Genomic DNA, 27,120 nt, shown 5'->3' with positions numbered 1-27,120 from the left:
GAGCATGACCCTACTAATCCTCATACTGTACACCTTAAAATTCATCCACTATCTTATTTTTAAATAAGTTTTAAATACTAGTAGGGAGCAAATTAAGACTGAAAAATCAGAAACTCACAATTTGTAAAGCCTCTAAACAAACATTAAATATTTTGGGTAAGCAATAAACACGCTGCATCTACATCTGCCTCCTGTGTTGAAATACTCCTTTGTGGTTCATATGGCACTTGGCTCCCAGGTGAGTTCCCAAAACAGGGATGATCTGTAGCTAAACAGTGTTCAAAACCTGATTGTAGTCCAAGAGGCACAGACATGTGGACTGGGATTTAATTCAGCAGGAAGTAATGGAGCACATCAGGGCTGCGTGCCAGAAGTATTGACCAGTGAGATCTGCCTAATGAAAAAGAGCAGGTCCCAGACACCCCTTACCCATAGACCCACCTTGCTTACTCTGTTTTCACTTGCCTAACCCCTGCCACTGCTTCACTCCCACCCCTTACTGCTTCCCATCAAGTCCCAGTTACTTTGGTCCCAGGCTCACCTCACTCAAGCCTCCCTTTGGAGTCTCCATTCACACAGCCCTCACCAAACCCACTACTCTGCAAAGCCTCCATTTTCTCACTGCAGTCCTTTCTGCTTCCCTCTTTCCACTCTTGCTCCCTCTACACCCTCACTCCAATTTGCAAACATTATAACCTTCCCTTCCCTGCCAGCCTTCACTCTCCACACAACTACCCTCACTGCAAAGATAAAGTTACTGGGGGGTGGGGGAGGCAAACTGATTCATGTGACAACAAGCAGCCTGGAATAATTGAAGTCCTCAAAATACTCAGATACATTTTAGGGAAATTTCTAAGACAACATATCTCAGACAAAGTTATTCTATCAAAGTCTGGGTACAGTCACCACCTAAAATACAGTTAAAACCAAATCTGAACAGGAGTTTACCAGTTCAGGCTCATCTCAGCCTTTGAATTTCATGTAAGCACAGAACCAGATGACAAAAGAAAAGTCCGTACCCCAACATAGGCACAGTGCTGAGGACCTGGAGCAATGCATTTTGCTGTACAAATCTGCTGAACTCGGAGCGTATGAAAGATCCCCACTAAATTGTACAAGCTGTTAAGATTGACACTCTCTCATTTACTAACACCTTTAATCTATTTTTCCCCCATCAGGACTGTGTTTCCAGCAATAACCAGGATAGAAGATTAAGAAAAAATACTGCAGACAGAGTAGCAACAGTAAAGCAGAGCGATTCATTACACCTATCTGAAAGTGTGCCCACTAAGCTTCAAAGCACAGACAAAAAGCAAAGCAGCATAACATTCGCCATGAAAGATCAACAGAAAGGTGAAGAAATTAATTCTATTGGGCTCCATAAACGGAGGAGGAGATTTATAATTAAAAAGAGCCCAATCCTGATTTCCATAAACAGCTCCATTCTCAACCTGCCCACGCTTAAATCTGAGGATAGAAGCAACAAGTGGAAGAGTCTCTATCAGATCCAAAGAGAAAGAAAGAGGATTATGAGGGAAACATGTTCTAAATACAAGAGTAATAATAGAAGAATAATCACTCCTTATCATGTTTCTAGAATATTTGTAGAAGATAAATACAGAGTTTTATACTGTGAAGTACCAAAAGCTGGCTGCTCTAACTGGAAACGGGTGCTTATGGTTCTTAATGGGCTGGCTTCTTCCACAAAAGATATACAGCACAACACAGTGCACTACGGAAACTATTTAAAAAGACTGGATGGGTTTGATCACAAAGGAATTTACCATAGGCTCAACACTTACACAAAGATGCTTTTTATTCGTGAACCCTTTGAAAAGCTGGTATCTGCATTTCGGGACAAGTTTGAACATCCAAATAACTACTACCACCCGGTTTTTGGAAAAGCCATCATTTCCAGATACCGTGTCAATGCCACCAAAGAAGCATTAAGGACAGGCTCTGGAGTCAAATTTAAAGAGTTCATTCAGTATCTCCTGGATGTACATAGGCCAGTGGGTATGGATATCCACTGGGATCATGTCAATAGGCTTTGCAGCCCATGTTTAATAGACTACGACTTTGTTGGGAAATTTGAAAGTATGGAAGAAGATGCAAACTTTTTCTTGCACTTAATTGGTGCACCACAAAATTTAACTTTCCCCAAGTTTAAAGATAGACACTCCAATGAAGAAAGAACTACCACTAAAATTACACAACAGTATTTTGCACAGCTTTCTCCTTCTCAACGGCAACGAAGCTATGACTTTTACTATATGGATTACTTGATGTTTAACTACTCAAAACCTTTTGAAGATTTATATTGATTTGAGAGCTGTGACATTTCCACAGTCATATCAGTTGACTTGCCTAAGAAATCCAGGTGGCTTCTGTTTATAAATACTCATCTGTTAGTAAACAATTGGTCGAAGAACAGGAAAAAACCCAAAACAGGACATAAATGGCTAGTGATGTTTACACCTTCACCTTAATTGCCTCCTTTTTCAAAGCATATTTTTTTCTATAGTTTCTCCATATGAAATGTATGTACATATATGTATAATATGTCAGGGCTCCCAAATAAATCACATAATTTTCCATGCTGGTGTGGCCTGTGTTTGCACTGAGAGAACAGTTTGAAACTGGGGACATTCTACAGTGGAGCCAGTATTTCAAGCTCAGTCCTGCTTAGAAAATAAATCTGAAAGTGACAAAGTAGCAAGAAAAAAAAGAATACACTGAGTAATATTTACAGTTCATTGAAATCTGCAATGCATGAAGCCATACACTAAACAGGCACTACATGAAGTCGGTCATAGATGGCTATACCCCGAGAGTCTTAAAATAGTTAGGGAGAAAAAGTCTATTATACACTGTTCAAAACCACACTGATGAAAATAACTAATAGTGACCATGTGAGTGCAGTATTAAACCAGATGTTGCAATTCAGAGTGAGGATGTGTTCTCCCCCCTCAATATTTCCCTTATGGCACATTCATCTGAAAAAAGATAAAATGCAGGCGAACATTTGCATCTTTATAAATGTTGTTAAGATTCTTTTAATCCTTTGCATTAACATAAATCTCTGGTTTAATCTTCATAGTCACCAGGAATATAAAAAAAATCTTTCCTTCATAATAACAAGGAATAATAAATGCAACTTCCTGCCCAACAGGATAGTTCTTTTCCTTGCTGCAGACAATTTGCACTTGTTTATTTCAGTAGCAATTACATCTGACCTAACACACAAATAACATTCCAGGTGTTTTACTTCAGTTGTTCATTTTCTGTACTTAAAGAGAAGGCTTTCTTTCATCTCTAGCAGAAATCTCTTGTGAGAATCCAATACTCAACCTTCCACTGGTTTTGTAAATCTTCACACTAATTCCATATACAGTATCCTTGTTCACATGCCATTTAACCACTTGAAACAATGACATTTAAATTGGCCATATCGGAACAAGTCTGAAACTTTACCACACTACCAAACTTTAACTCCCCAGTACTTCCAGAGTTTGTATTTCGCAACCAAGAATTCCACCACAACTGGCACTGTACAAACACCTAAGAAGAAACACTTGTTTCAAACAGTTTCACATTTACAGGTTCAGATCCTCATACAGATAGTTTCATGCATCACAAGTATTGGCAGCACTGTTTCCCCAGAAACATCCAATATCTTTCTTGGATTTTTTTTTAACATTTTAATAGGGAAAAAAAATGTTTTACAGTACCTTGCATTGAAAGCTTTACTGAAATACTTCACACATGTCTGACATCAGACTTTCATATTCTGTTCAGAGAAAAATTGTTTGCATTGGGAAGTTGGACACAATTTGGTTTACAGCTTAACTTCATGGTGATTGAAGTAGTTTTTAGAAATTTTAAAACACAGGTACTGAATTATAGCGGTCCCATTCTACTTGCCCTCCCAGCTCCATTTGAGCTACTTAGTGAGAAAGTCCAGTCTTTGGGTGATCAAACAGGTTTGGGGTTTTCTTGAGAGAGATGGATATCCACAGAGTAGCAGCAATACATATACAAGAATCGTATGTACTATACGGCACATTAATCCTCAGTTTCTTTGTGCTCTTTCTCCCATTTGGGTAACACCATTGCTGACAGTAAAGAGCACACCTATCACAAAGCCATGTGTAATTACCGACTTACATAAATGCATATGAAATACATAGAAAAATATCTGTGCAAATAGCATTAGACATACTAAGGTATCCATTAACGAAATATTTTAATATAGCAACTCACAAATGCATGGTGGGGAAATATAAGCCCACAAAGATTAACTGTAGAATGATTACAAGGAATATCAAACATATGCATCAGTTTTTTAACTAACGCTTGGTTTCTTTGTACAATAATGCAAATTAATTAGGCCAACTCAAATGCAAATACCACATTATCTGGAATTACCATATCAAAACTGAAAATAAGTTTCTTATTTGTTGTTGTTTTGCTTAATTATGATTGCTTTATTATTAACACAAGTTGCTTTAAATCACCAAGTTGACAGACATTATTCCTCTACACCAAGGGAAAAAAAAAAAAAAAGGGGGGGTGTGGGGTGTGGAAATCACACAGGTATCTGGGCATAGTCCAGCAAACCATTTGTACAGTTATGTTTCTCTTCCAAATCTCAGTCTAATATGTTAATTTCAGTGATACCAGAACAGCATCTGCATACAGCAGTAGTTTGTTTGCAGAGCACAACATGAGGGACAATGTAGAGCACAGCCTGTTTGAGCTGATACCGCTTCAAGGAATCACTTTCAGGTTGGCACTGCTATTTGTGGTGATTTCAAAACCTCTGCACACTCTTGAACCATGACTTGGGAAGTGTCCCAGGCTTCATGTGGCAAGACACACCTAACTAGTTTTCATCCAAAAAAACCCAGCTATTGTTTAAGAAGGACCAGCAATTTTCTTGGCTTTCCTCAATGGAACCTAGCAGACAAGCACATAAACAAACATCTCTAACGTTTGCTTGGAATGGCTCCAGCATGATACTGCTGTAAAAATGCACTGGAGTCAAGTACAAGAGAGAGTGAGGTTTTTATGTTAGCTATACCAGCAACAACTGATACTTACCACTGGTAAGTCAGTTTTGCCAAAATTTCTCAGAACTATCCATTCAAATAGTTATCTAGAATCAAATAATGCAATTAGACTCACAATGGATTCAAGTTTTAAGAATGGCAGGCACTCACCTGTTCCACACTTCAATTTAATCCTGAAATACGTGAAATCATTATACATAACGTATCACTTGAGCAGTAAGGGCAAGACAGTATAGCACACACTGACACAGAACGGGAAGACGGATATGATTAAGCCTTGCTCACTGCCACCAAGCTATTTGGTTAATGTATTATGAAGCAATTGATAGAGTTGTGACTCATGCTAGAGAACAAGAATAATGTTTGCTTTATGACTGCTCGAATAGAAACATTCATCCTTGTAAAAGTATTTCCTAGTCTGGTTTAATAAAGAACTCCAATATTTAGTTTAAAAAAATATACTTTGAGAAGTCCTATGACTACACATATCTCAGTGGACAATTAACTAACTTGCATGTAGCAAGGAGCATATGTACATAACACCTCCTATGTAGGCCAACCTTTTAAGCATCATTTTCCAGGCAGTTCATGCCACAGAGATTTTTACGCAGTTGCATAAGCGCTTTCAACTTCTGCCATCCATTGCCATTTTTGCCACCAAGTTTTTTTGTTTTTTTGTTTTTTTTAACTGAAGACACACATTTAACAGAACTGCAGCAAAGGTCAAGTCTTTCATTATGTACCTACCTTGTATGAGACTTGAATTCTTCTCTTCCAGCTGTGACACTAGTGCTGGCCTCGTGTTTCACATCCAGCTTTAGAGGACTCTCCATGAGTGATCTTTTCCAGCGGTATCATAGTTTTTTCCTGGAGCTTAAAATTATGCTGTCAAGTTATGAAAAATTGAAGAGGCTTTCACAATCCAACTTTTCCACAGTTATTTTCCCAATCTGGGATTCCTGTCCAGATTTATTTTCACTTAATACAAGAAATTTCCTCTCAGCCTATCCAAACATAAGTAATGTCACCAGCCACAGAAGATGTTAAGATTATACTCAAGCGGAGGGAGCAGCAGCATGGGAAGCAATGGCCTAAGGCAACTGCATCAAGAGCTTGCCCCAATCCATTAAATACTAGTAGAGGTGGCTTCTTTACTAAGAAATGAAAGCTCCAGGCTACAGTTCACCTTCAAATTCATAGATACAGACTAATGTACATTATGATCACAATAGTTATGTTATCTTTAAGTGTGCATCTTGTCAGTATATCCCTTTCTGGGTACCATGATGTAACCACAGAGAAGTCACATGAAGGTGATGCCAGCCTACATATATATATACACACACTGAAGACCACAAGGCACGTTTTTAGCTGTCTGTTTCTACAAAATGTCAAATAGTTAACCTTTTTCTACAGTATTCATTCACAACATTCCTACACCTAGTAGTAGTCAAGTATGCTAATGCTTAGTGCAGGTAACTGGGAGCTTGGCCTACTATATATCCACTATCTGACTGGTTTGGGTTTGATTCCCCTAGAATTGCTCTACTTAACCTTTCCCCATCTCTGGTGTGGAAAAAAAAAATAATCAAGAATTATATAATCTTTAGTGCTTTTCATTTACCGATCTCAAATTCATATAATTCACTTCTAGCAATATGTAACAGAAAGAGGTTTAGCCCGATTTCCGCCCCCCCAGGATCTCCCTTTTTATCAGTTTTTGTTTTTTTTTTTTTTTTAAGTATCACCAAAAAAAGCCATAGTCCCCACAGCACAGGTAATCCAACCAATAAAACAGACAATGTGATAGAGCAAAAGGCTACAAATATTTATATAGACTCACATTATGTTTCTCCACTGAAATCCATACAGACATGAATCCTGCTCAAGTGACACACTGTGTACTCATCAGGGTAATACTGTCTTTATAAATCAGGCATACGGTGACCATTTCAAGCAGTGTGGAAGATATGGCAGACATTGTATGAGATGGGTTACGAATCTGACAATTTATCCATGTTTGTCTGTGCAAAAAAAAAAAAAAAAAAGAGTTTGTTATCTAAAATAAATCCGAGAACTTCATTAGATCATCCCACCAAAATTGACCATCAGATTTATATTACAGTCTACAAAGCATACAGCAACTGGTAACAATCAAAAACATTTTATCTCGGAGTTCTTTCATAGGGAGTGTCAAAATTAACTATTCAGAATAAAAAGCTAAGCCTGCCGTATCTGACCAAAATATACAGCTTATAGACGCTCAAGAATGAACATGTGCAGAAGTAAGATCGATTTTAGAAAAATGCAGAAGATCAAGGGATGATATCTATATCCTGAAATATCTGTTTCTGATTAAAGAAAGAAAAAAAAAGAGAGGCAAATAAATACGAGAACAATTAAATTCCAGTAAATTGTATCAGAAGACAACCACTACACGTTTTCATTTCATCTCTGCACCACTGGTTCTAAAATAGCATCATGACACCCACCTCAACATTTTGCCTAATCCTAAGTGGAACACCACGACCTAGCTGCTCTGGAGCAACTACAACAGGAGCACAAAAGCAGCTTGCTAAAGCTGTACCTGAGCAAGACAATGATGGAGACTATAAGAAACAAAATATTGTGATCAATGCCAGAACCAGAGCAAACTGAGTCCACTAGTCACAGTCAAGCTAAAGAGGCAGCAGACAGCCCTGACTGCATAGGACAGAACAGCCCAGCGAAGTCTATGTAAAAATAAAAATAACAGTAAAAAAACCCAATCAAATCACATTCTCATCTTTGATTAGCAAGACACCAAAGACAAATTTCACTCAGGCCAGAGCTGCTACATACTTGAAAGTGGTAACTTTGATGAAACAGATTTCCAAATAAATGGGTTTTCATTGTATCTGGGCATTCAGATTAAAGAGCTTTGTCTTGATGTAATTAAATTCAGTGACAAATGAGTTTAAGTGAATCCTTGCCCTCTCCCAAAGAAGATGCATTTTCAGTTACTTTCTGTATGGGGGTATTGCCTAGTGAGGTCCCAGATAGTATAGGCCATTTATCCGGTTTTTTTTCTTTCACAAGGAGCTACTTCTCCCCCACTATTCATCATTCTAAACCACAAGAAATAAGTAATACCCAGAATTACAACACGGACTAGTTTCAAACACATTTTCCCATTCCCTAGCTTCAACTCAGAAATCGGTTTCCTTGCAGATATACCTACAAGCAAAGCTCTCCGGAGTAACACCTTCCAAAATCTTGAGCTCCCAATCCCACTGACTTTGCAGGCATTGACTGTTCTGTTTCTGCAGTAAAAAGGAAGTACTGACGTGGCTTGCTATTTAAGGAGCATTGCCCACTCACTGTTCAAATCCCAAAACTATTTTACTCCTCTTGTCTTTGACTCAGATTTTATGTGCATGATTACCTTGCTAATTACCTGCAACCAGAATGGCTTCAAACCAGATGTGTTTGTTTCTCGTGTATCAAAATATCCCTCCTGAAACATCGATAAAGAAGTAGGACTGGGGCAAAACTACAACAGCCTTGCCCAACTACAGGCCTGGTTTTAAATGGTCTGAATCTTCTCAGCACTTTTTTAAAATGCATCTGCGTTTAGACTAACACCTACCCTCCAGGCCTAGCATGTGGCATAAATGTCATGATGCGAAACAAACAGGTCTGTCAGCTTTGAAAGTCTAAGCTCACAACATGGATTGACATTCTTCTTGAGCATTATTAAAATCCGCAGATACCTGGATTAGTGAGGCCGAGTGTCTGTAGAAGAAACGCTAATGCAAATTCAAGTATATACATCTGCACTTCAGTTCTGCCTTCATTGAACGTTAGACTGGTAATTAAGGCATATATTTGGTTCCAGAGATACAGAAAAGAACCCCCAAATCCCAAAGGAAGCCATCGAATCGGAGCCCAAGGTTATTAATCATACTGCCTCTAATTGTATATAAAGTATCTTTACTCCCTCAAAAATGGTTTTTTTAAATATTATGGGATTTAAATGTGTCACAATATTCTGGATATCTTGATTAGATCTCCTTTAATATACTGCCTCCGAATAATTCGTAATTTATTTAACACTGCTATAAATCTCACAGAAATGAAGAACTCTTACTAATCATTAAGATTAAGCAGAGTTTTTAGCCTGACTAGACTAGCAACAAAATTTGATAAGGGAAATTTTTTTTCTTAAACAGTGCTTTTTACTGTCTTCTTGTAATTAAAGTTTCAACCAAGGTCCCATTAGGCTGATAGTGATCCCCTCTGTGAATCAGACAGACCCTCAAGTCTTCATGTTTTCAGACTCAAGTCTCACTGGTAACTAGCATCTGGGAAGGTTTTGACTAAATCAAGCGAGAACTCACCAAGATTAAAAGCCTAAAGAATTTTGCTCCTCATTGACATTTAAAAGACTTTCCACATCATTCCCCTGAGCCAGCAAGATCCCATGCCCTCATGAAACACCACACAGGTTACTTCACAGACTTGACTGAAAGAGAAGGTAGACTACAGTGGTTATAGGTGCCAATTTCAAGTCAAGTAGCCAAAGTACATTGACGCTCATTGTAGACACCCTCCCTCATTCAGTGGTTCCTCAAGATTAGGGCATAAAGTTCAGTACAGTGAAAGTCAGGGAGGGCACAGAACCCATGCAGAGCAGAAAGCCAGCTACAGGGCAAAAGGAAAGGAAGGACTACGCAAAACCCCTGGACAGAGGAAGAACTGGCCTGGGAGAAGTACTACAGCATCTGCCCAGGAGAGAACGCAGTACCTACACACTTGCGCAGCTGGGCCAGGACTGGTTCTGTAGTGGAACTGCTTTATATGCATTTCTTTCACTTACAGCAGCTGTAACAAGGGCATTCTTGCTGCTTTTATGGCTTCTGTGCCCCTTATACCTTTGTAGTCCTTCCACAAGTGTCCCTACTTTGATAAAAGCCACCACATCCCTCCTGCCTCTGGCAAAAGTACTTCCAAATTTTCTTTTCCAAACTATGACCGTACGTGTTCTCAGTGGGGCTTCATCTATTTGTCACCTTCTGATCCTGGCATTCAGTTTCTCCTCTGTGTTACCCTTACAGTTCCTGTAAGAATCTCTCCCTTAGTCTTGCTCCCTCCCCTCGATCAACATGCCAGACTGTGAGACCCAATTCAAGCTTTCAGAGTCTCTCCTTCATGGTAGTGATATTTTATTACTGACTGGACTGCTCATCTATTAGATCACCCAGGTCACATACCTCCATTTCCTATTTCATTCAGTTTCTCCCCCTTACAACTTACTTGTAGTTACTAAGCATAGATATTTGTGTATCTATAAATAAGCACACATTTGCCATCTTCCAAGTTATGCTTATACATCCTGAGAAAGCTCAACTTAAACACCTTCTTCCAATACTTGTTTTTCTCCACAAATCCAGAAGACTAGCTCACAAACGAAAGCATGGACAAGAAAGGAAGATCTACTGAAAAGCTAAATGGATAGTCAAAGCCTTAAATGCACAACATATATGAGGTCAGTCTTGTCTAATACAGTTAAAGACCTTAATGGGTAAAGACGGTTGTACAGTCCATCCAGAGGTATAGGTAGTCAGTGCCAGCCAGAGGCTGTTTTGTTGAACAAGAAAGGGATCCCCAGATGCAGGCAATGAAAGTCCTGCTGTTACCTTACATATGCACAACAACTCAGTGCATGGCTACCTTTTTTTTTTTTTAAAGCTTGTACCAAACATTTAAATACAAGTATTAACTTTGATCAAAGACATCTCTCAAGCAAGCATCAGAATAAAAAGGACACTAGCTTTTACCACACCGTAACAGTGTGTGATCTTATTATATCTACCATAAAACAGAAACAACAGTGTATATATAGCATTTGATCAGCTGCAGAGTTCACCAATATCAGTTTTGTGTGTTAGGGTTTTTTTCCTGCTCAAAAAGAACTGAAAAAACTAACAGCATTTTAGCATAGCCAGTCAAGACAAAGTAAATCAAAGCACCAAATGGAGAAGAGATAGAAATCCATGCATTCTGCATTCAAAGTTACCTTCCTGCTTAGAGAATATTTTAGTAGTAGAAGGTTTGGGTTGGAAGGGACCTTAAAGATCATTTAGTTTCAATCCCCTGCCATGGGCAGAGACACCTTCCACTAGGCTAGGATGCTCAAAGCCCCATCTAGCCTGGCCTTGGACACTGCCAGGGATGGGGCATCCACAGCTCCTCTGGGCAACCTCTTCCAGTGTCTCACCACACTCACAGTAAAGAATTTCTTCCTAATATCTAATCCACATCAACCCTCTTTCAGTTTAAAGCCATTCCCTTCTAAAGCATTTATTATAGCTTGGTGCCAAAGGCAAGATTTCCTACTCAAGAAGGGAACAATCTTGATGTTCGATGGGAAGTCTTATGTAGCTTGTGCCAGTGTACTCCCCCCTTGTATCCTACTGCCTGCCTGTATCCTTAAAGAACATTTTATTACATACGTGATCTGGTGTCAGAAAGGTATAAACTATTCATATAAAACCTTGCTGCAGTTTTAGTATCTGCAGACGCTCATGTTCTGGTTTTGGGGAAAATAAGGTATGTGGGTGGAAAAAGAAAGACTTTAAGATCTAATTAAATCCCTTAACCAAAAGTATTTAAGCTATGACACTTCATGCTGCAGGTACTTAATAGACCCATTATCTAAGAAAAGCATTTTAAAAAAAAAAATACAGTCTGTACTTTCAGAAAGAAGATGTCACTTTCAATTAAAAGTACAACGCTAAGCACAAGAAGCTTAAGCAACTCTCAATCACAGAATGCTGAACTGCTTCAAAGATCACGTTACTACAGCCAGGATCATCTGAAGTACAACTGAGAATGTAATAAAAAGGTAAACAGTTCCATTAATTCTTCGAAGATAGAAATTGTCACAATGAAGCCTGTCTGAGATCAAGTCTCAAACCTACCTAGGGGCACCAAGGCAAAAAGCCATCCCAGCAAAAAACTATTTGTTTCTCTGTGGCCAAAATATCACTCTAAAGAAGTGTCACTGTCCTCTGCCATGCTTCCCCCTCCCCCAAGTTTCTGTATATCACACAGCATTTCACACAGAATGTCAGTGACAATGTCAGAAGTTTTGCAAGTGGCCACAGATGGTGCAAGGCCAATTTAACAATGAATTTATTGTAAATAAGAAAATGGTCACACAAATCAGGTATCTGAGCTACTGCTCAAAATTGAACTGTCATTAATCCTTTGCAAGACACTACAATGTAATGCATGGGAAGTCTGTTGGAGCTTTCCATAACTTGAGAATGAACACTTCATATGAGAGATAAGAAGTACTTGCAATTAACTACAACAGCAACACGGTATAGTGTGGTAAAGAGTCACCTAGTAGTCTGCTCTCTGTTTGACCACTGATGTTTTCAAGTACCACATAAATCCAGTTCAGAACAGTGAGAATGAACAAATTAAATCTTCATATTTCTCCAGAGGAGGTACCTACTCAGTCCTCCAGGATGCATCTCTCAAAATGCATTACCATCTTTCTACTGCAACCTTTTACTCTTCTGTCATTCAACCTTATGAAACAGAAGGACCATCCTAAATATGAACAGCAAAGCGCACCTGACAAATGAAAGTATTTATTCATACAGAACTTACCACACTAACACAGCTACTACCTTAGCATGCTGTCCTGACATTTCCACTTATTTCTTGCTATACTCTCCAGTGTCTACCTTTACCTAGTTATGATACTACCAACTATTTGTTTCCCCTCAGCAATGAATTGTTTAAATGTCTGGCTTGGAGTACATGGCCTTCTTTGAAAACTGGAAACATTAGTTTTGTATTTCAAGAACAGTAGTATCACGTTTAAAAAGAAAGAGGAAAACACACCCTTACTCTTCATGAGCTTTCCCAGCAGTTTTGAAAGATCTGGTGCCTGCCCAAGAGGGAAAAATTGTCCTAATAATAGAGGCTGTGCTGCTAGAATATGTCATTTCTAAAACTGTTGATCATTAGCGATACACCATAGATCAGGATCTTTTTAACCAGCAGCACTAGAATAACTTGAGAGGGTGACTAAAGCCAGTGAACAGTTTTCCCCATAATTACTGAAAAATGAAACTAATTTCTTTTCACCCTGGATGGCTTTCACCTCTTGCCAGCAGCATTAATGTAGAATATGGATGTTAATAATGAGGACATTAGGAACAGGAAGTGTTTTAAGATTTAAAGGCTGACTTTTTAATGCTGTTCACGTGTAGTGTGGCATGACATTAATACAACTCCTTTTTACCAATTCAAAATGTGTACTTCTCTACACAGAACTGCTGTTCTGATTCTATTTAGGGCAACACTTGGCCTGTTTCCATTCTCTCAGATTAAGTATTTTGGAGGAAATTATGCAGCTTACTTTATTTTTGGCAAGTAAAAGACCTGACAAAATGAACATAGCTAGACCCATAGGATGTTTCATGCACTCAACATCCTACCTAATAAATAAGACTGATCGACACAATATTCAGTAGAAATGGACATAGTAAATCTTTCCTACTTTTCTCTAAGCACTACTTACAGTTCTTGTGCTACTCTCACTTAAAATTGCAATAGCTCCCATTCCAACAGTAAGAAAACTAGCTGGGGTACAGCCAACAAAACTGAGGAGAACAAGGCACTAGCACAGAATTAGTGACAAACTTCAGAGCATTCCTAGGCTTCTTCCACTGAAACCCAGACACTTCCATGTTCAGAGATACTTGTAACCTGCAGTAGCTACATGGAAGTTACAGGGCTACCTGTCCCTGCTCACAAATCTTCTCTGCAGTACACGTGCTTTCAGACCTGCATAAAGACTGGCAATTTCACTGTCTTTACTGTTTTGAAAATGAACTAGCTTGAATCACAGCAAGCCTTTCCCCCTCCCAAGTTTTCTTGTAAAAACAAACAAAAAACCCAGAAAACAACCAGCTGAAATACCCTATTTTTAACATTCCTTATTTCTCCTCAATTACTCAAGTCAGATTTGAGCAAAACCTACAATTTCATAGTTCTCGGGGCGGGGGGAGGGGGGGGATGTGTGGCATACAAATAACTTCTTCACAGCTATATTCCACAGACAAACTAAAATTAATGACCAGCCAGGCAGTCTTCTCCATTTGACCCCCAGTTATTACCTTTGCTCCAGCTTCATGAATGTTCAGGAAAACCTACGCACTTACTGAATGAAGAATTTAATCTTTTGTGTCTTTTAATCAAACTAATGTTGTTGGAGAGCTTTAAAATGTATACTTCCATTTTAAAAGATAAAAAAAATATTCTTTCTTAACGATGACAGTCTTGCCACTATCTGCTGCCCTTATCTCACACACTGATCGGTAGACTTTAGTCTCAAAATATTTTATAATCTAGGAATATTTTCATGCATTGTTTAAATATCATCCTATCTAGAATAAAAAAAAAAGCATGAGCTTCACTTCATGACATTGGAGGACAGCAAAGAAAAAAAGAAAAAAGCACCAAACACATCCTTGGGGAATATAAACATGTTGTAAAATTTCAGCACCAAATCCCTAAATATCTAGTACTTAGCTATGAGCCTCACGTTTCCCATGGACTTTTACTCACCCACTTAAAAAAAAAAAAAACAAATCCCACCCACCCCACACAAACCTACAAACACCCATTCTGTATCTTCTTCCATGAACAGCACAAAAACACCTTCTCTACTTACTCACTACAAAACCAACGATTCCAAACCAGAATTCACAATCAGCTTAAATAATAGGTCTAATGACCAGGTTGGCAACATGGAGACAGAAGCTTGAAGGAACAAAATGAGTGGCTGCAAGGTTATCATGAGGAAAGATGTTGTTTATGAGCTAGGAGCTGTTGAAAAATCTCCCGAGAGTTTGAAGAGACTTGCAGTGAAGAACCACAGAGATCCAGCACCAACTGAAAGAGTTATAAATAATTTTGTACCAATGCACTTTCCATATACCAGCAGCCAGAGATTGCAACATCCCTTAAGAGACCAGATAAATTTACAAAGATCACTCCCATAGAAGACGAGGCTACAAACAATTACATTCATATTTTTAACATACTGCAGCAGGACAAAAGACAAGGACTGTAGAGTGAAGACCTACACTGTGAAGTTGTCACCTTGAAGATTTATATAAACATTAAATTGTGAAGGTTACAAATAAAGCAAAAAGAACGACTTGCTGCTTTCAAACAGATAAGCAAGCAGAGGCTTACTTGGGTAAAAACAATTGGTTTCTGCTTCATAATGATTCATGGCTGTAAACACACATACAGAGCCATGTGCACAACCCTGACAATGCCTGTGGCGCTCTGCTCCAAAACACATTTGCTTTTTGTCTATCACTTCTTGTAAAAAGATACAGAGCCTTTCTTTGCCGTTTCCAGCAGTGGGGTCTACTGTATACATGTATTAAGGTTTTCAGTTAACAAAAGATATCACAGCTACAAGAGAGTAATTTTTATCTTCAGGAGGCTCCTGATGCAGCAGGGACTGAATTCTGTACACTTAAACACTTAAAAAGAGCTCAAGATTGTGGAATCATTCCTGATCTTTGCATATATGCCAGTAAAGTAGAAGCCTGGGGACACTGTGCAGCAGTTGTCTTCTGCATCCACTGATTCCAAAATGAACAAGGGATGAAATAAGCATAAACTCGGGAGGGGGGGGGGGTGTGAAAAAAGGCAGCAGCAGCTTAAGTATTTCACTTGTATGCCATGCTTTTTTAATCCCTCTCTGGCTTTGCCCTCTACATGAGGTAGCTAGCTAACCTCACCATAACCTCTCAAGAGCACAGGCTTGAATCCTGCTCTGTTCCATCTTGCTCGCTTTTCACCTGTTTACTGTATTGAGAAGTCCAGACTTGCATGTGCAGGAGTCAAACTTCATTTAGCTGTTTTTCTCCAACAGCTGCAAACCACTACAGGTAGTAATATTCTGTTTACATAAATATATTTATATTCTATAAATATATATTAATATTCTATTTAGGTTGTTGTCTGCAGATACCAACAAGATGTCTGCTGCTTTCATTTTGCTGTACCTCACATTTCATTGTTTGAGCAAGCCCACAACACCAAGACACAGCACAGCCACTTGGTATTCTCCAGCTATGAACCAGTCCTACCGCAAGCCAGTAAGAACAGGGAGAACCTTCTCTTTGCATGGCATAATACAAATAATAACTTGTGACTTCAACCTCAGGACAGAGATGACATGAAAACATAGACAACTGCAGAGCTACAGGAGGGATAATTTAAACACTAGCCTTCTCCCAGGTCTGGGCCAGAAGTACGAATAGAGCAGAGGGTGGTAGGTAAGGGGAGACAGCACAAAAGTGCTCTCCAGAGAGCTGTCACACTTAGATGACTGCCAGGAATTCTCAACAGACATATCAGAGCCCAAGCAACCATTCTGAAGAACTCCTTTAATAAGTACACTAAATTACCATAACTTCCAAATAATTGCAAGCACTGTGTATTTTCTGAACCTCCACATACAACTAGCTCATAACTGAGCAAACCCCAGTAAGTCCCACAGCCCATCAGCAGTGGGTCAGTTCCTTGGATAGATGGGGCTTAAGGGCAGGTACCATGGCACAGCTGGAGCTCCGCGAGGGGCTGCAGGAGACATTTATTTCTCCTGACACTGTAACTTACTGTGTCAGTCACAATGTTATCTGGGTCACCACTACAAGTTTATGCGGCATCAACAGCAATAGCAGCTCTGCTGGCAGGCTTCCCTCTGGTACCTACAACAGCATAGTATTACCATTCATTCCCGATCACTGAAAAACTTAGATCTGAACATCTAATCCAGGCAAAACTTCAGTCCAGGTTCCAGAAGAGAGAGCAGAGTTATCAGTGAACAGTAGCCTAACTAAACTGCATTCCGGCTGTCAGACATCCAGCACAGGGATTGTGCTGCAGCTGCCAGTCCATCTTCAACAATAAACTTCTTACATTTACCTGTTTCTTCTCCTCTCCCTTAATTTGCCTTATAAACCAGTTGTGAAGCAGCAGAACAGGCAGGCATTTTAACCTTCCCCCTCCTGCAGTCCCACACAGGTTGCGTGGGTGCTGCTGCCTATAAATCCGCAGTAGAGCCACAAGGCCTGGAGAGCCAGAGGGATGTGGTGCTCCTGTGCCGTTTCCATGGCACTGCCGAGGCCTCCGGGCTGAAGCCCTGCTGTCTGCCTTCTCCCGCCCAGCTTGCAGAGAGAGAATAAACGTGCTTTCTCAGGGCTACATGGTTATTGCTTCTTTTTCCTTCAGCACCCTCTCAACAGATCATTTCCATTGTGTTTGCCTTTGCTGCACATTTCTACTGTCATTAATTAGACTAGCGCTTTATGGAACCAACAATATTTAGGGCTTACCCAATTAAGCAGGCGCACAGCAGAAGGTGGTCCCCGTCTCTTAAGAAGCCAGGCTAGCTGGCTGCATACACCACCATGACGCCAGAAAAAGCTTGCCTGTCAGGTTTTTTCCAATATTTTCTCCCCAGAGGAAAACACAGGAATTAGATGTACACAGAATACAAAAACTAAAACATCTGAAAATTAGGCTTCAGATTTCCGGATTTTCGTTTCTTTCAATTAATTACATTTTGGGTATTGCTTCAGTCAAAAAAGCCAAAACACAGGGAAAAAAAACAACTCAAACTGTATGACTTAGAGAAAGTCCCTGAGTTGCTAACCAGGTGACTACAAACGAGCCTGTGAAAACCAGCAACAGACATCAAAAATTCACCTGCTGACCTAAACTCTCACCACTTCCCCCAAGGAGGAAAGAATTGTAACAAGCAAAAAACATTCTTTCAAGTACAAAATACCCAACACTTGGGAAAGGAAATAAACAAGCATTTGCAAAAGTGACCTCCTGCCCTGCTCTCTAGGATGACATTAAAACAGGAATAAAGGCTCAGTATCCAAATCAGAGCCAGAGAGAAGGAATTTAGTTACAAGAAAATTTTAGTTACAAGGAACCTTTCTTCTTTTCAAAATTTTACTCGGGGTGGGGGGAGGGTAGACAACCCTGGACAGGACAAAACTTTGTGTCATTCCCTTTACTTTCCTACAAGCTATCATTTCTAGATATGGGAACCATGTCACCATGTTGCTGGAGAGAATAAGCGGGGCATGAGTCCTCCTTTCCTTTGATATGAATAAAGATTAAAGTAATAAGGAACTAAGAAGATGAGAGTGAAAGAAAAGCAGAATTTTTCAAATAAGCAGAGCCAATGTTATTTTAGTATGACATTCCATGAAGCAACAGTGGCATCCAGTGGTATATTTCCATAAGCAAGTTTCATATCCTACTTTCACTAACTTTTGGCTTCCATCAGAATTTTTTTTTTTTTTTTGCAACTGGTTTTCAAGGAACCCTTCCCCCTCCCCTCTTCCCCCAGTGTACACTACCAGAACAGCTACCATACACCCACAGTCATCAATACCAGTCATGGAGACCAAAATGCACAAATGCAAGCGATCTGCTTTCTCAAAGGCTGTATATCATATCTGCACAGTCAAATATTTAAAATTTTTAGCAAGGAGCGCAATGTTCACACAAACGCATTTTTAAATGATTCTCAGAAAAGCAAAGGACATTTTTTCTCCTGGTGTCCACAAGAGTGCAGCAAATATTATCTGTTCTGTTCCCCTCCAAGACAATATGTTCATTTTTTTCTCCATTAGTGACATTAAGATTATTTTCACTTTATGATATCTAAGTAGACACTCTGAGCAAAAGTGAAGAGCTTATAATTGCAAGAGTATACTACAGAAAAAAGTAAATTCAGTTAATTTATTAAGATATTTTCAGATTGAGATCACACTTACAGTTAAGAAAGCACCTTGCACTAGCACAAGTACCACCACTAGTTGTAATTTAGTAAGTAGCAAAACTGTCTCCTCACCAACACAGAGCTGAGATCCAGAACTTCTCAGTTCTGCTTTCAGGTCAATCAAAACTTATGGTTTGAGGTTGTTGGGTTTTTTAGATTAAGTCTAGAGAACTTCTAAAAATTATGTTTCTCACTTAGATTTCCAAAACAATTAAACTAGAGTATCTGCCCTCTTAATAGGGCCCTTTCTCTATTTCCACACTTCACAATAATCTTCAGAAAGCTACTGACTCATATAACTAGGTTCTCTGAAGGAAAGCACAGGCCTGTTTCCCTCCAGCCTGATAAAATGTCAAACCAAGCATCTCCTGAAGAAACTGCATTGTGGCCTACATCCAGTTTTTGTATCGTAACACAGTAACGGGGAGTTAACTGATTTTAATTGATGCGGTTCCACAAGCATAAGAGTGCCTAATCTATCTCAGCAAACACTGACAAAAAGACGACAGAAAAGGGCAATCACTGCCACGCTGATGAAGGGGGTAGACTGGTAAGTGTTCAACACTGAACTAAACTGCACTACAGCATGCCAGCAAACTCTTTACCGTAAGCCTCTGTCTACTCAAACCCACTTAGATTACCAAAAATCCGACTAATGGAAGCTGCATTTCAGTTCTGCTAGCACAGCAGAACAGTTCACTCTTTGGAGTAAACAACGTATTTTATTCATCGTGGTACTGAAACATCAGTTATTCCCTATCACCTATTTGTGACTCTTAACAATCAGGTAAAATGAGGTACAGGTTACTCATGCTGATGTTAAATGCTTGGTGTGGCTGACCAAGAAGCCAGCCACCTCAGAGGGGTCTATGCCATTTCAATGTTGCTCCATTCTAGCCGGGGCTAAATGACTGAAATGCTAGCTTTGTGGGTTTAGGTATTTACTAACTAGTTTCCCTGCTTGAACTGGCCAATTCCCAAAAAGCATTCTTTCTGAGCAAGCAGGCAAGAACTTGCAGATGGAGTCTGCCCCAAAGCAAGAAAAAGTCACTGCCAATAGTGATACAGAACTATTTTATAATATATTGTTCTAGCAAGTGATATGCTAACATTAAAAATAAAAGCAAAAACACAAAGAACAAGAGAAGCTTCTGCCTTTGATGAAGTGGAAAATCCCACAATTGGGATGGGCAGTTATGCACAGGAGATGAGCCTGAACTACAAAGCAGAATTGTTAATGAACTTGTAAAATGGTTAGGATAAGAGAAATCTTTCAGTAGCGAAGTCGTAACCAGAAAGATCTCAGAGTGACATGGGATAATCAATATCATATGGAATGAAACCTCAGAAGAATCAGACATTAAGTCATAGCTGAAAGATTAAGATGAATTTTCTTATTTTATTTCCACTGTGCTTCTCAGCTAAGCTAGAAGCTTCCTGAACATCCTTAATACAAAGATTTTTCCAACAAGTTGCAGACTGTTTTCCCACAAAATACTGTAACACTTTGGAAATAAATATAATGAAGCAAGATCTCAGCAGCACTTGTTCTAGTGGCTGAAGGACAAGAAGTTCTAAGTCTAGCAATTTGACATCAAAGAAAAAGGTACCTCCACGCCCCCCCCCCCCCCCTTATTTTACAGAGTTCTTCCCCTTTTTCTCCTCCCTCATGCATGCAATATTCTGCAGAAGAGCATGCTCACAGTATCCAACCTGCTCTAAGGGAAAAGAAACCAAACAGGCTCTAATGCTGAGCTCCTGCAATCACTTCTCCAAGTCACTATCAGACCAGCATCTCCCAGACCAGCAAGCAGGGCTATGCAGCAGCAGACAGTGCTGGTAATTTGCAACTTGTACCTGGAAGTAGTACTACAGAAGGCTCAATAAAGCACTCAAGCTCCAAAAAAGTGCTAGGATATGTCACCCAAGATGAATTTTTCTGAAAGATTACTTGGATCTTCAAAGGTAGTTAAGCCTGTACCTTATTAATTTCTTTTTAGTGTAGAATAAGGGTTTGGGGAAGCTACTTAGCAACATAAGCTTTCTTTGGTATCTTTGAGAGATCACTATTTCTTAAGAGTATAATCAGTTTGCCATGTTTACTGGTTTGGACAGTTATGAACTATGAAATCACAAGATGTCACTCATCCTGGCTTAATCTCCAGCAGTGGCATACATGTTTTCAAAAATCACATAACGTATTTTCATGTCAAATAAAACCGTTTATCACTAACGGATCTCTTGCTCCTGATACCATCTTTCCACCAGATGTCACACTTCCCCTTCATTTCTTGCCTATCCCTTTACCTGCTAACTTCAAACTCTCTTAATATAAACCTGTACACACAGATGTATTTGTTTCTTTACTGACAACTTCCACAGTCTATCCTTAATTAAATATTAGTTCCTCTATTTGGTTTGCATTAACAACACTGCAGTTAAACACACAAACATGCATTACTTGCATAGCTAAGTTTCAGGCCTTACTTATACAGTAGCATTTACACTGTCATCACCAGAAAAAAAAAATGCATTGCTCTGTTACAGTCTAACACACACACATTTGTATGCATCAACAGGTTATTTAGGATGATTAAAGTCTCTTTCTTGATGCCTTGTTTTAAACAGAGCCATTTCTTAGTGGTTTTATTTTTCAGGCCTGCCAATACTTATTCTAAAGGAAAAAAAAAATCCAATCACATTGGCCAAATGCACAAAGCAGGAATATTATTTTCAAAACCAAATACCTAAATCCCAGCATTAAATAAATGCTTTATGAATTTACACATGAAAAAATATCACTGATTTCAGATAACTAATTTAAGCATGAGAGCAAAGCATGGTCCAATCCTGCTATCTTCTGACATGACCTCTGGTTTGGTTTACTTTACTATGGTCAAGCTGCTATGTCAGGAGTAACCCACTAGCATTACCTATCTTTAGAGTCTGCAGCCAGCCTTCCTCTGTTTTGATAAACACTATGCTAATACATTATTCTACAAAAATAATTCACAGAAAGCTATAATTTTGAACACAGCTTCAGTGTACCATGATACTAGATTGCAATGGTTTAGTTTATAGATTTATACAATTCCTTTCCTGTCCTTTGACAATGACCTATTTTTAGACACACATCACACTGAGTGGGTATGTCACTTGATAGAATACCATCCTGAAGATTCAAGTCTGTCATAAATAAATATGTAAGACAAACTGGTACATACAAGTTGCCTCTGAGACCTGCTTTCAAGTCCATTCCAGAATACAGTGAATGAAAATCATTTCAAATGAATGTCTGCTGGTCTCTGCCATGTTTCTTCTCTAAGAATTGCACATCACAATACAGCTGAGCATTTCCAAACAGACAGCTTAAGAAGGTACAGAGGGAGGAAGACAGAAAGGAAACCTCTCGCTAACCAGGTGACAACCCTTTCCTGCCTCTTCCTCTCCCTGCCTCTCAGAAGGGAAAGTATCTATTGGGATTAAGCTGATGCTTCTATTAATTCTGCAGAAAGAAGAAATTACCACCTAATTTAAAAAAATCCACACCCAAACAACAGAATGAGAATCAATATCAATAGCAAGACAACCTGCAAGAAGTATTATTCTGAGGAGACAGAAGTTGGGTTTTAGGGTTTTTGTTGTTTGGGGGTTTTTGTTGTGGTTTTTTTTTTTTTTAACACCACCTAGCAAATATTGCCTAGCAACAATGGGAGAACCCTCCTAACGAAATGAATCATGCAGGTATTGGCTGTTTATTCCCATGAAGGGCTGTGTTTCCACCCTGTCAAATGACATCAAGGCCATGTTGCCAGAGGCATTGGGAGTTTTGACCTCTAAAAGGCAATTTTCTCACTGTCTGCTCAGAAATGTAACATTTTTCATATTGAAGGCTTTTATATCATATCTTGTAGGTTTCAGATCTATAAATAACATACTAAAAATCTTCGACACAATAAAGCCCCAGATATTGCCTTTTGCTATTAATGCTGTAAGCATTAAATATCACAAAGTTAGCGCTCTATTAGCATAACCATTGGGCACCACAAAAAAAACCACATTAAATTGCGTGACCAAGTTTATCATAGATTAATAGAAGCCAGAACTTGGTTCACACCAGTTCTGAATTTGAGAGAAAAAAAATCCACTGGATCACCAGATACCTATGTAAGATTGGCTTTGATCTTCCTTGTCTAAGTAATTCCTCTCTTGATTTCATAATGGAGCCATTACAGAGAAGAGCTTTAACTTACAGGATGGACATAGGTTCATAAGAGCATGTGAACAAAAAAGCTACGAACTGCTCTTTGCATAGGATGTAGTGAGTGTGCTATAATTGTCACCAATAGACAAGCATGTACAATTGTTGTTGTTTCCTGCCCCCCCTTAATTCTTATTAAAAGCTTCCCATACTTTAATTGCAGTAGCTCTGCACTGCGCAGGGCTGCCAGCAAGCTTTGGTCTCAAAATTATTGCTTCCCCAGTTGCCCCACAAAGGATTAAATACTCCTATATGCAGCTTGTGAGAACTCAGTTTATCCAATAAACATAGTTGGTTACAGCTCTGTACACACTCTTGAACCAATACTATGTTTTACAAGTAACAAGATAATAAGAAGTCCGACAATGCTACAAGCACTGTTCTGCTAACTGCACTGTTAAATACCATCAGAGTTCTTTTTGTTTACTCCTTTTGCCCATGTTAAAAAGTGTTACCAATCTGTAAGAGAATCATCATGTAAGCCATGCAGAGGCAAGCTCTTGTCTCTGAAAACATCAGTATTTTCACAAGATTATTCTATCCTGATACTGTCGGCCTTTCTCACAGAACTATTCTACGCAGCATACAGAGACTGAGGATCTAGGTATCAAGACAAGTACTTCTGATGTTTTCCTCAGACTGAGATTTTTTTTAAGTTACACAAGTAGATGGCCAAGAAATTCAGTTCTTAAGACTACAAATCAACTTCCACAATCAGAGAAAAATCTTCATAAGAACCATTTGTGAAATGAGATAGAAGCACTCTTAGTGGTCGGTTGTTTTTTTAAAAACAATCAGTAACTGTTCTCAAAATTATGGAAAGTAACCTTGCATGATTAAGTAACTGTTTTTCTCAAAAATGCTCAAAAAAGATCATGCTTTGCTTCGAAACATGAACCGTATATTGGCAAGCTTCCCCAGATATCTGTACTTTAGAACAGATACTTTTTGCTATGTTCTTCAGCAAAGATAATATTTTTTTTTTAATTTATAGAAGAAAAGTACAAAACCTTAAGATTGCTTTTTTTAAAAAAAAATTAAATACTAAAGCGCTTGTCCTATTTCAGGAGTTTACTCCAGTATTTTCTCAGAACTGGCTCTATTTCCTACACTGTCTATTTTCTATCCTAGGAATGCAGTACTTCAAACAGAATTTTAGTTACTACCCTGTTAATTTGTATAGACCACAAAGAAACAGTAACATAATTTCACCAATCAAACACTTGAATTAAACACCTATTTCTGGGAAGCCAAGTGCCAGCAGCATTGGCACAGTATTCCTTGAAGGGAATAAAGGAAAAAACAAAAAACAACAGCTGAGAAAAGCTTGCGATGCAGTGTGAAACTCTAGAGTTTACAGGTATCTAGATGATTAGATTTATTCAGTCACTATACATACTGAATCCAACTCCTAAATTATTTCCTTTCAATTTAGCTTATTTAGAGAGACCTTCTCCCTTATTATCACTCACAAAAAGGAATTAACTCCAAAATAAACATACACAGATGCTTGTATATAAAAATCAGGCCTTTTAAAGCAAGTTATTTGCTTGAACCACACTACTGCAAACAAGTCAGGCACATCCTCGCTACAAATATCTAAGTGCCCTACTGATACCGTTTTTATATAAAGTATATATCCATATAGCTAAAAAAACACCACATATTAGACACTTCTGTATGTACTTGAAATTAGCACACACACCCCAAAAAAAAGAAGTTTATTATAAAATGAAAACAGAATTTAGTTCCTATCATTTCTCCTGAAGACTCCAGACAGAACTTTATCCCAGTATGTAGGCATATGCAAAACCTTAAGCCTGCTACAAACTTTTGCCCTACAACCGAGTGCGGTTACAAGACTGGCATAACCCACACCCTGAGAGCAAAACTTGCAGCACAGATCAGACCTGTTAATCCTTGCACACATCTAGGGATGTGCTCTTCTACCGAGATGGCTAAAAGCAGGTATCAGTTCCACCATTCCCACTACAACTACTTCAACTGACAGAAGGAGAAGAGCAAGCATTTAGTATCCAATGAGGAATGACTGAAATTAGCAGAGAAAGAGCTCTACAGGAGGTCAGTCAAACTACGGCTGTAACCGCATCACCATGGTGTATTTCATCTGTGGTACTGCCACAACAGCAGAGTTAAGTGCAACACAGCACCTAGGCAGATTTATAAGTAATTTTTAATTAACCAAACCCTAAAATATACCTTTGTTGCTACAATACTCCTGAGAGCCCCGTAACACAGATTAGGCTACCACACAGGCATTAATTAGAAACAACAACACTTCCTACCTCTCAGAGGACCACCCTCTGCCAGCAGCTCCCCAGACACCTCACGCCGCTCCCGCCTGCAGGTCGCTGGGAGTTGGGGCTAACGCCAGTGCCCCCACCTGCACCCTCCACCTGCTCACACAAAGAGTTTTTACCTCAAACTGGGCGGCACACCCAGCGCACCCATCACACCTGCCCTGCACAGCTGATCCCGCCCCGCCTGCCTCCCGCCAGGCCCTCAGCCCCACGGTCCCCGCAGCACCAGGCCCTGCCCCGCTGGGCCATCGGCGGCGCTAGGCCCCCGCCCCACAGCGGCCCCCACACCAGCCCCCAGCCCCAGGGGCTGCCCCGCAGTTCCAGGCCCCCTTCGCCCCACAGGCGCAGCTCCACGGGGACCCCCCTCAAAGCGCCAGGCCCCATCCCCCAGGCCCGTCCCCTCAGGCCCCCGGGGCGCCGCTTGCCTGCCAGCCCCCACTGCCCCCCCGGGAGCAGCCGCCGGTTTCCACGGCAACGGCGGGTGGCGGGAAGGCCGTGTGGCGGGCTGAGGCGGGAGCGAGGCGCCGCGGCGGGACGCGGGAGGCCGCGGGCGCCTTCCCCCGGACCCCAGCGCGGCCTCCCCGCCACCGCCCCGGCCCGGCCCTGCCCGCCGCCCGGGGCTCTCCGGGCACCCACGGGAGAAGGGGCCCGCGGCTGCCCCGGGGCCGGCGCGCCTGCACAGGCCACCGGCACTGGGCTCCCGGCCCTCCGGCTGCCTCCCGCCTGTCCTGCACAACGTCCCGTCCCGACTCGCCACACGAACGGGGAGCCACAGCATTTGTCCTGCATTATTCATGTGCTCAGCAATGGCAACGGAAAGGGGGGAAAAAAAAAAAACCAACCACCACAACCCGAAATATAGAGAGATATATTCATTTAAAACTATTTTTCAGATCACTTCGAGATTCAACTTAATTAAGATTAATTAAAAATTAAATAAAAAATAAAAAGCTCAGAAAGTGATTTTTATTTCACTTACATCTTTAATGTAGAAGTAACTCCGGTGGGGTTGATATTTTTAGTTTCATGCAGCATAACAAGAGAGACGGGGACTTGCTATTCTACCGTGGCAGAGCTGCTGAGTGGCAGAACAATACGGATGGGGGCCTTCGCTTGGGAGATGAAGGGCTACACACGTGTGGTGGGCCGAAGGAGGAACGCTGAGGCTGAGGTGGCCTCTGAGAGTGGCCTCTAGTCCTCCTCCTTCCCGAAGCCAGACCAATTTCCTACCAGTTCCACCAAACGGAGAGAGAAAAGGGGAGCAGAAAGGAGCGCGGCTTCCCTGCCTCTCCTGCCACTCAGGGAAGCCCCCACAGCAGCCACCCACCCAGCCGCATCATTCCTCAGGCACCCGAAAGAAGAACCTTTAATCCTTTTGGAAGAACTGCCCTTTTCACAGTCAAAATGTGTCCCATATGTCAGTTCTCGTGTCCCCGCCATTCTGGGAATATGAATGTAGATGCTTGTGAAAAGCAAGTATCTGGCCCACAGGGGGAACGTCTGCATTTGAATTCCAGGCCTGTGACTGAAGAGTGAAACTCCAGAAAGCAGCAAATGCAGAAGCAATATGGGATC

General features: G+C 40.2%; 1 protein-coding gene across 2 annotated transcripts in view; it reads left to right on the top strand.

Annotated features, from left to right (window-relative positions):
• CHST8 (carbohydrate sulfotransferase 8) overlaps positions 1–2,578 on the top strand; it is a 185,807-nt gene extending 183,229 nt beyond the window's left edge. For both annotated transcript variants that reach the window (XM_040615622.1, XM_040615623.1), the window contains exon 4: positions 1,179–2,578. In XM_040615622.1, the coding sequence (XP_040471556.1) occupies positions 1,179–2,324 (1,146 nt within the window). In that variant the 3' untranslated portion in view covers positions 2,325–2,578. The remainder of the gene's footprint in view (positions 1–1,178) is intronic.
• The last annotated feature ends 24,542 nt before the right edge of the window (positions 2,579–27,120 follow it).

Source organism: Falco naumanni, chromosome 15 (genome assembly GCF_017639655.2).
Source record: "Falco naumanni isolate bFalNau1 chromosome 15, bFalNau1.pat, whole genome shotgun sequence".
NCBI lineage: Eukaryota > Metazoa > Chordata > Aves > Falconiformes > Falconidae > Falco > Falco naumanni.
The sequence above is the reverse complement of the archived record's forward strand: the minus strand, read 5'-3'. Positions and strand labels throughout refer to the sequence as shown.